Consider the following 10,656-nt stretch of genomic DNA (forward strand, 5'->3'; position numbering starts at 1 on the left):
CTTGTTTTTTATTGGCCCGCAGCACATTCTAAAAGTACAATTAACCAAAAAAGTAAAACAAAAATGTTAAAAACAAGCAAAAATACAGAATATAAGGAGAAAAGGTTAAAATGTCAAGACTAACAGCTAATGGGTGGCAGTGGCTCAGGAGGTAGAGCAGGTTGTCCAGAAACCAGAAGTTTAGTCCCCTCTTCCACCATCCCAGTCACCTTGCCTCCAGTGCTGCCCAAACTGGTGTATGAACGTCAGTGAATGTTTGGTGGTGGTCGGAAAGGCCGTAGGAGAGAATTGGCAGCCATGTTTCCGACAGTCTACCCCAGGGGAGCTGTACATACAGATGTAGATTATCACCACCAGTGTGTCACTACCTTGGCACGCATCTATAAATGTTCATGTTTGGTATGTTTGTGCATGCATGACATGCAAGTTTGTAGCAGCCTTAAGTGCACTTTGACTTTTTCAGTCGACTCCAGCCCAGTGAGGTGCATTCTAAGCAACACAATCGTTTAAACTCCCGCTACCGCCCACGACCCCCCCGCCGTCCCCAAGTCCTCAAGCCACTCTCCCACAGAACTCTTCCCCGTTTGCAAACGTAATTCTCCATTTCAGCACTCAGTCTTTGTTTTCACAGCAAAACCAGAGCCCCCCTTCCTCCTCACTGGTGACCTTGACAACTACTACCCTACTTCCCCATCCCAGTCTGAGATTTATTAGCACGGAGGCTCGAGTTGTCCATGTGTGTTATTTTTTTGCAGGAAATCTTCTTCCTGGCCTAGAGTTGTATGTGTTCTTAGGCTAGGAAAGCAGATGTGTGTGATCACAAAGATGACAAGATCCTTGCATTTTTTCTAATGAGGCATCCGCTTATGGAAAGGTATGTGGAGTTTTACCTTAATACAACTGGTATATTTAACATGGCTAGGCTCGAGCAAAGAGGAAATAGAAGATAGCTAATTGTTGGATCAAGCCAAGGATACGCTTTAAAAGTTGTGTGTGTGTGTTGAGCAGTGTATCAAACTACATCCATCATCAGAATTTATGAAAACCATATGACATCCTCCTTCACTTTACTTCACTCCCCCCCTCCAAAAACATACACTCTCCTGTCCCCCCCCTCCTCCTTGCTTTATTTCCCTTACTCCCTCCCTCGCCCTCCCTCTCTCTCTCACCCCTTCACATCTTGGGACAATCTGCATGCAACTCCAGTGAGTTCAGATGCCTTTCTGCAGGGCAGACTGAGGAGCTCAATCAGACTCAAATGAAGGAAGAAAAGTTCACATAGGCAAGACTAGGCATCAAGAACTAGGCAAGTGGACCAAGAGGAGGTGAGAGGAATATCAAGAGAGGAGAATGGGCTCCCTGGTGAGCGGCACTACATCTCCCCTCCTGACCTCCCTGCTGGCTTTGTTTTTGGGACTTTCTTCCGTCTCAAGTGAGGACTTAAGGGAGACAGACGCGCTGTGCAATGCCGACGGCTGCCTGGCAGTTTACTTCCAGAGAAAGACATTTTTGGACTCTTGGAGAGCCTGCAAGGAGAAAGGTGGAAACCTAGCCACCCTGAAACGCCAGGTGGACGCCGCCGCCATCGAAACTCTCTTCACCTCTCTGAATTTGCGACACTCGCGCACCAAGGTCCAAGTATGGATCGGCCTGCAGCGGCAACCCCGCCAGTGCACGTCCTCGCGGCTTCTTCGGGGTTTCTCCTGGACGACAGGGGATCAGGACACAGAATACACCAACTGGCAGAAAGACGACTCCCCCAGCACGTGCTCAGTGCCTCGCTGCGTGGTTATGGGATACAACATTCAGGACCAGACTGACAACTTCAAATGGCTGGATGGGTCCTGCTCTGTCCCTGTGGATGGTTATGTCTGCCATTATTCCTACACAGGAATGTGCCCTGCCTTGTGGAGTGAGGGGGCAGGCAATGCCTTCTACGCCACGCCATTTAACCTCCTAAGCACCCTTCTGACCCACGCCCCTCTTGGATCTGTGGCGACCATGCCCTGCCCTACAGATCAACAGTCAGTACTCTGTCTATTGAGGGAAGACGGTTCAGTGGGGTGGTCTAGAGATTCCCCTCTCTGCTCCAACCCTCCAACATCACACAACTGGTGCGAGCAAAACAATGGAGGCTGCGAGCATTTTTGCAAGCAAGCTGGTGCTCACTCCTTCTGCGAGTGCGCTGAAGGCTATCAGCTCGCAGATGACGGGCAGAGCTGTGACCTCTTGGACGGCTGTCAAGATGCCAACTGCGAATTTGAGTGTGTGCCCCTTTCAGATCGGTACCGCTGCGCCTGTCCTGATGGCTATATGCTGGCTCCAGATGAACATGGCTGCCTGGATGTAGACGAATGCCTTCAGAGTCCCTGTGAGCATCGTTGTGTCAACACTCCTGGGACATTTCAATGTCAGTGTCAAGAGGGCTACCAGCTCGATGACGAGGGTGGCTGCGAGGATATTGATGAGTGTCTGAGCGATCCATGTGAACATGCCTGTGACAACACTGAGGGCTCCTTTATTTGCCACTGCCATTTTGGGTTCTCCCCGCAGCCTGAGGACACCAGTCGATGCCAAGACACTGATGAGTGCCAGATCCCAGGAAGATGCCAGCAAATGTGTGTGAACTACGAGGGCGGATTTGAGTGCTATTGCGAGGAAGGCTACGAACTTGTCATGTCCGATTCTTCCTCATGTCGGAAAATAGGCGACCAATGGGCTGTCACCCACCAGCCTCGGCCTGCATGGGAGGAGGACTACGAGTGGAATCCACAGCAGGGTCACACTGATTGGGTACCGGAGGTGGAGCAGACTCTGGACTGGTTGACTGACCTTCCCAAAGTTTTGGGTTCTGATGTCATTTGGGTGACCAGTGCTCCTCAGGAGGAACTTTTGAATCCTGCTTCAGAGACACAGGAGGAAGGTGTTGCCAATGGTGATGATGACATGTTGGACAGGGGGCCGAATCCTCAGTCTGAGCTGGACTTGTTATCCTCCATCACCATCAGCACCACACCCACACCCACCAATGCCGCCTTGTATGTAGATGAGAAGGAAGAAGAGGAAGAGACCACTCCTTTCCCCTTTTTTTCCACCTCTACAATCTCGGAAGGAGCTTGGAATTGGTGGGCTGGGTTCACAGCTGCTGACCAGAGCCGAGGAAATCCAGAGGATAAAGTCACTGACTCCTACATGCTTACTGATTCCAGCTACCACAATCCACCCCAGGAAGAAACACCCTCAGTCAGGGGTAAATCTGCAGAGGAGGAGAAGAAGGGGGAGGAAGTGGACTATCCAGTGATCCACACCCAAGCTACTCCCACTCAGGCCATTCCCTCTCAGCCACCCACAATCCGTCACGTAGATTCTGTACATGAGGGTGGGGGGCAGACTCAAAGTGGCAACTGGCTGCTGGTGGGCCTCTTGGTGCCAGTTTGCATCTTCATCGTTGTCATGGTAGTTTTAGGTATTGTCTACTGTACTCGCTGTGCTGTGCAGCCCCGCAGTAAGACCGGGACCGACTGCTACCACTGGATCTCTGGCGCTCATGACAAACAGGGGGTTGCTAGCCCCTCAGCCGGGGTCAAGAGTCATGTTTAGGTCGACGGCATCCAAAGTGACATTCACATATACAGACTCTGAGGGGATGTAACATCATCCTGGACTTTGCTGTTTATTGTCTGTTATTTAGGAGGTGAGACACTGAAAACCACTGAATTTGTTTTCTTTGGCTATACTTGGATGTTCAATACACTGACCACATGACTGCTTGACGTCCAATTGCTTCCTGATTGCTCTAAATGAGGAACGCTCATGGTTCATTTCACCATTTACACCAAACGAGACACAATACATGAACTACTAGATCTTATCTGCAGTAGATAAAACTCTTGCAATTATTGCTTTAGCCAAAGTTTGCTTTTAAATAATGTTCATTTTTTACAGCATTGCTTATTCAGCATTCTGCAGCTTTGCTTTTCATAGTCAGACAAGTATCCCAAGTGAAATTCACAGGAATGTGCAGAATGTCCACTTTAAGAGTACTTCTATCTTCTTTTTTGGATTTCCCTTTAAAAAAAACTTGGCAGTGTAGTGATGTGAGGTGCACACAAAGCGTTGGAAGGAACCTTGAAATTTGGCCGTCAGTCACACTGTAACCAGATTTCTCTCTCCGAGCCTGGAATGTTCTGCGACCATGTTGAATCACATCCAGCTGTTGGAGGCTTCATGCTCGTTTGAAACCATCCAAAAAGACAATCATACCCTTGTAACATGTTTGGAAAGGAAATAGTAATTATCACACGACACGATGAGGCTCATTCCAGAATTCAATTTAAAATGTAAAAAAATATATATTTTTAAATTATTTTAAAAAATAAACATTCTCTCTCTCAATTTTCTCATATGTATTCATTAATAATGGGTAATGAACTTGATTGGCATCAAATGCATAATTTTGTTATTTGTTTTAGTTTTTACTTGCTATACAGTCGTCCCTCGCAATATCACGTTTTTTGTAGAAATTAATTATTGGTAGCTGTTTCGTGGTAGACTATGGTCTATTATTAGTCAAAACATATTGAAATACAAGTGTTATGTTGTAGTATGACCACTTGGTGGCAGTAATGTCACATTGATGAGGCATCCATCCTTAACACATTACCTTATCTTGCACTCAATGTAGCCGGCCATTGATGCAGAGGGAAAAAAGATTCTTCTCCCGTTCTGTATGGAAGTGGTAAGTTTTTGGCTTCTTACTTTGTCATTCTCCCCCACTCCTTTTCTTGAGTTTATAAGAAATGTGAGTTCCTGCAGCATAAGAGTTGTGCAATGCGGTGTAAACAATGAATAATAGGAGTGTAATGGTGACTATAGGAGTGTTATTTCATGTCTACAGGGCTCTAATAATGTTAAAACCCGTATTTAGAAAGTCATCAACAGGTTTTCTATGCTCTTACTATGAAAATAGTCCATTTATTAACATTGAATCCTATATCGCGTAAATTCATTTATCGCGGTTGGGTCTGGAACCAATTAACTGCTATAAACAAGGGAGGACTGTATTTGGCTCTAATCACAGGAACAGGATTTGTGCTAAAGTTAGCTTTTTGTCAGGAATAGCATCTAGCTAGCTCTTGCTATACAGGTAATTAAAGCGGACAACCGTACTGAAGTAAATTAGTAAAGAAAAAAATCCTGATAATCTACTTAATTGTGTTGCATGAGGTACTGTGAGACATATAAAAATATGGAAAATAGAAGAGAGCATCCATCCATTTTCTATACCGCTTCTCCTCATTAGGGTCGCGGGGGGGCATGCTGGAGCCTATCTCAGCTGACTTCGGGCGACAGGCGGGGAACACCCTGGACTGGTCGCCAGCACAATGGCAGGGCACATATAGACAAACAACCATTCACACTCACATTCATACCTATGGACAAGTTAGAGTCACCAATTAACCTAACACGCATGTTTTTGGAATGTGGGAGGAAACCGGAGTACCCAGAGAAAATCCCCACACACACACGGGGAGAACATGCAAACTCCACACAGAAATGCCCAACGCAGATTCAAACCCAGGTCTTCCCGATCTCCTGACTGTGTGGCCAACATGCTAACCACTAGACCACCGTGCGGCCCTAGAAGGGAGCACATCAATTATTATTATCTATTCATGCCGTTGGCAAACTGTTACTGGATAGGATGCCAGTTCCCATGTGTCATGTGACTATTCTTCTACCATTTAAAAATGTTGGGGTAACAGGGCTGCATGCATGTTGTGGGACGCAGATTTCTTGCATAAAAAATAATATTTAAAACAACGTAACTTAAACAATTGTTTCCATGATTACCTGAGACATCTATGGTTAAAATAATACAATGGAAATTACATTTTAATTGAATATTAATTGTTTTATTTGACATTCTATTTGGGACTAGAGAAGAATGACATTTTAGGGCGTACTCCAGACTTTTATTTATTTAAAAAGATATATTTTGACTCCAGGGGTGAATTCACTTTTACACATTTGCAAATAAAATGCATCTTTGTTGTATTCGTTGACTGTGAGAAAAACGGTAATAAAAAAAAAAACTAATACATTTTTGTTGATAGGAAATTGGGCTGTGACTGTTTATTATTGATTGAAGTCAATTTTCTCCAATTAATAATAACATGATCTGAGATGACATTGATTCATGGCTCACATTATTGCTTGTGGCGTCTTTACTGCAACAAATTCCCCAAATCAGCACAGTTGCTGTTAAGTTTTGTGTTGTGTTGACTCATGCATCGCTTTTGATGAAAACCAGTTTTTGGCTTGTGGAGGAATGGGGGGCGGGAGCACGCGCTCTCTTTTCTCTGTCCCCCCCCCCATCCACACACATACACACACACACACACTTTTGACAAATAGGGTGGATGAAGTATTTTAAACATCTGGTCAATGTGATGCTGAATGTTTACAATGGATCATAAAAATGCCCTGATAGGGACATTCGGATCAGGTTTTGGCCAGGGGTGGGCAAATAGTTTTCCCAAAGGGCCAACAGGCTGAACTAAGTTATGCTTAATTTCAATTTTAAAAGCAGAAAAAAAAGTCAAAACAACAAAAACAAAATGTGCATGTTCAAAAATGTTGTATTTTTCAAGACCAGTGTTAAATGAGTTTACAATTTTTGATAGCCGTTTTGCTTGTAGTTCAACTGCCTCAGTTGCTGTTTTTTAGTTATTATTTTGTTCAGTGAGAGACAAGTCAGGCTGAAATGTGATGTGGACTTACGGATGATTTAGTGCTAGCAGAGGAGATTTTTTTCAAGGACATGATGGCCGTGTTTTTTTTTTTTAAATGTTACTACACTCATGTTGCACAAAAAAAAAATCTATGCAGATTTTAAAGGCTTGTTAACATGCACATTTTACATTCAAATAATGCTACAAGCATGACGTATGAAATTGAGAAATGAACATTGAACATCATTTTATCTGAAGTGGACGCGCTTCTCAAAGTTTGGAGGCATGTTTGCCTGCACAAACACACCATGCCTGTTAGATATGCCTGTTCTTTTTAAAAAAAATTTCAAACCAGCCTATGCTTGCTAAATTCATCAACAGATTCACTTGTTGCCGGCCTTTTCTGTATTAGATCCAGCAGCCTCGTGCTGACAACAAGTTAGCCCTGAACTAACTTTTGAACACCTTCCATGGTTTGTTAACACTGTTACTCATTTCACAACATTAGCTCACTTGATTATGTCGTTATTCTTCAGGGCGGTACTTATTTTTGAAGAAGGCTTCCAGTACATCTTGGCGAGATCAGCAACATGGACACCATCTTTGAAGTTTGCCATGACTTCTTTCTTGAATTCAGTAGTGGTCTTTAGAATGTTGCAGTCACTCACAACCTCCTTTGGACGCATAGCGGCTTATTTAGGGTTTACCACACTCACTGAAAAAATGCACGGACAGGACTCATCCACGCGAGGGTCCTTCGTGTTGGTCATTTAATTACATTACATGTGTGTGCCTTACAGGCGGCTGTAGATAAGGGTGAACTAAGTCTCGCAAGATTTTGTCTTGAGGCGTGATCCAAGATTGCTGCATAAACAAACCAAGCACAGTTTGCTGCAGTTTGCTACACGCCCCGATTGCATGCTAACCATGCCGGCGAACGCAAGACAAGGCAAAATTTTATCAAAACTTTTGGATGTTAACTGAAAAACATGCTAACCGGGGTGGACGTTAACTGAGGTACCACTGTACTTAGCAGCATCTTTTGTTAACAATTCTGCGTTTCTTTTTTAGCATGAGTGGACATTTTTGTAGGCAAGGTAAGGTGTACGCACTGATTTACACACATAAATGGCGTGTGTGCAGTACATACACAAAAAAAAAATACACCTTTAAAAAAACAGCGTGTTTTATTTCTTGCATGGAGTAAACTTTTTTTAAATTTTCCATTTGGATCAACCTTCCAATATTTTACACAGGTCTGCTTTTGGTTGTTGGTGAAAGCATTCAGCAAATTGTTAATACCGGTATATAATATTGAAGAAAAACACAAAAATTGTATTAATTGAATGAAAATGTATCGTTTATTGTGGTTAATTTGTTCCAGACTCCCGTGATAAGTGAATTTGAAGCAGGATTCAATATTAATAAGTAAATAAATTAGAGCACAATTGAGCCCTGCTGCTATGAAATATACCAAAATATGATATTTTCTTGCAGGTTTTTATTCATAAACTGAAACAGAACAAGTGATACTTTATTTTAATAGGCAAATTGGAAAGGAAATAATTATATAACCTTAATTTTTACTTGCTGTGTCACCCTTTTGGTACCCTTTTGAGGAGAATGGCCCACATGCATAACATTACATTGCATGTTTCAGTATTCACTGCTTTTGGATCCAAGGGTTCTCCTTGATCTCTGCTTGTGAAAACAGATAACCTTTTTTAAAGGTCACACGCCTCAGGCTTCAGTCTTAAGAGGCCGAGGTCAACTTGCTGGACGTTTTGCAGTCGATGCGGCCTCTCTGTTTGTTTCTTCAATCATGGAGCTTGGTAGGATGAAAGACGTTGGTAGGATGAAAGACGATGTTCACCTAGATTGTTGTGTTATATTTTTATTTGTGACCATTTTAAGAAATCCTGTGCATTGGTGCTAAGTGCCAAATATATATTTACATTTTATCTATTTTTTGAGATGCTTATTGGAAGCACAATGCATGTGAGGGTGTGTGGGGCTTTGAAAGGGTACGTTAGAACCAAGCTGAAGTGCACTCAGGTCTGTCCTTTTCATGCACACAAATTCGATATGTCACATTCTCTCGCTTCCATAAACTAACCACGGCAAATATGCTCAACGAACCTTCAGTCAGGCCCTTTTTGTTTTCTACAGTTTGCCATTTGTCTTCCCTTACACATTCCTTCTTTTTCTTGTGCTTGTATCTGAGGCAGGCTTCACTGATCTTCACGTAGACTGCTTTTATTATTGTAAGATATTGTAAGATTTTATTATTGTAAGATATAATATGTGCTTACTGAAGTGAAAGCCTGAGTTATTCTACGAGTGTTTTAATCTTTTTTTCATGTAAATTATGATGTTTATTTTTGTTATATTACATTTTTCTTGGAATAATTGAACTTTTGTCCCATAAATGCTACTTTATTCTCGTTATTCAATGGTACCATGGTTAACGTTCTCCCGGTTAGCGTGTTTTTCAGCTAACATCTATAATAATACTAAGGGGTTTCATTCAAGGGCTAACAGTCTTTCATTTTGCAGCATCTGTGTCATATACTGACAACATACTTGTGGCCATTTTTTTGTGCGTGTCAAACCACAGATATCACAACACAATATCAGTGAATGTTATGATTGTGTTATTGTTGTGAATATGTCACTTTCTAAGCTTTGGTGTGACGTTTGAATTTGGTTCCCGGTATGTCGTCTGCGAGTGACGTCACGACCAAGATGGCGTCGGTTCAGAAAACTACTGTAACCGGGGGCGTGTCAAAAGTCTTGTCACTCCTAGTTCATACTTTTTTATTTATCTACGACACAAATGTTTTATTAAGTGAGTACTTTCATTTTGTTTTCATTTCAGTTTTTTCCAACTTTTTTTTGGTGTCATGAGCACTTTCAAGGAAAACTGTACATTTTGGAATTTTGCCCATCATCAACAATCCTTATGTGAGACATGAACACACGTCTTTCTCTTTCTTGTGCCTTGTAAAGATATAAAAACAGCAATAACGAAGGCGCTAAGAATACACCTAATGGGACGCACCCATTCCGCCTATAAACCCTTCTGAAAAAACCTTCAAAAGCCGCCAACAACGCTCCATTTCCATCAGCTACTAGCCGGCTAGCGACTAGCTTCACCACACACTCGCCCGCAGCGCATCAGCGCAGCGCTCACAATGCCTCAGGCCACTACCGAAAGGCAACACTACATTTTGGAGCTGCCGCCGCTGCCGCTTCTGCTGTGTTTTTGTTTTTGAGTTTGGAAAAGTTAATGGTAGGTGTAGGCGTTCGTTTCTATGTTGCTATGTGAAACCATTGCGCCCAGGAAGGAAGCTCCGGTAATGCTTAAAAGGACCAAAATACTGTAAGTATTACATGTTATCATGAATGTATCTGTTGTATCTGAATGTTACTACATGGTCAGAGCATGTATATCAAACCATAAAACCTTGTGGGGGTGTTTTAATAGGAGGCTTTCGAGACGGAGTTGGTGTGTCCCATTACATGCGTTAATAACCTGCCTGTATTTTTATGTTTTTCTTTAGAATGCACAGAAAAGAGAAAGACGTGTGTTCATGTCTCGCATAAGGATTGTGGATGATGGGCAACATTCCAAAAAAAAGTGCAGTTTTCCTTTAAGAGATGGTAAGTAACTTTTAATGAATTGAAAAAAATATCCTCGTCTAAAATGATTCACCTCCATTCTCAGTACAATCATGTCCAACTAGTGTAAATGTATGGTTGCCTAGAACGCTTTAGTCTAGATTGCAGATCAGGCGAAGACTCTAATTCCGTTCCCCACCATTCCAAAGCGAAGCGCCTTGGAGGCTCTGCTATCAGTCACAAGACAGCAGAGAGGTGACAGAAAACAGATGTGAGCACCCTCCACTCTCATAAGCCATCG

General features: G+C 42.8%; 2 protein-coding genes across 5 annotated transcripts in view; both read left to right on the plus strand.

Annotated features, from left to right (window-relative positions):
- Positions 1-628: 628 nt before the first annotated feature.
- LOC129168169 (SH3 domain and tetratricopeptide repeat-containing protein 1) overlaps positions 629-10,656 on the plus strand; it is a 51,802-nt gene continuing 41,774 nt past the window's right edge. For 2 of the 4 annotated variants that reach the window (XM_054753135.1, XM_054753136.1), the window contains exon 1: positions 10,292-10,397. The gene's annotated coding sequence lies outside the window, so the exon portion shown is untranslated. Of the gene's footprint in view, positions 875-4,684; positions 4,739-10,291; positions 10,398-10,656 lie in introns of those variants that run through there. The other 2 variants (XM_054753129.1, XM_054753130.1) reach the window with 2 other exon arrangements.
- Positions 1,186-4,706, plus strand: cd248a (CD248 molecule, endosialin a). Its single transcript, XM_054753138.1, has one exon. The coding sequence runs from the start codon at positions 1,351-1,353 to the stop codon at positions 3,598-3,600; it is 2,250 nt and encodes a 749-aa protein (XP_054609113.1). The 5' UTR covers positions 1,186-1,350; the 3' UTR covers positions 3,601-4,706.

Source organism: Dunckerocampus dactyliophorus, chromosome 15 (genome assembly GCF_027744805.1).
Source record: "Dunckerocampus dactyliophorus isolate RoL2022-P2 chromosome 15, RoL_Ddac_1.1, whole genome shotgun sequence".
Classification (NCBI taxonomy): Eukaryota; Metazoa; Chordata; class Actinopteri; order Syngnathiformes; family Syngnathidae; genus Dunckerocampus; species Dunckerocampus dactyliophorus.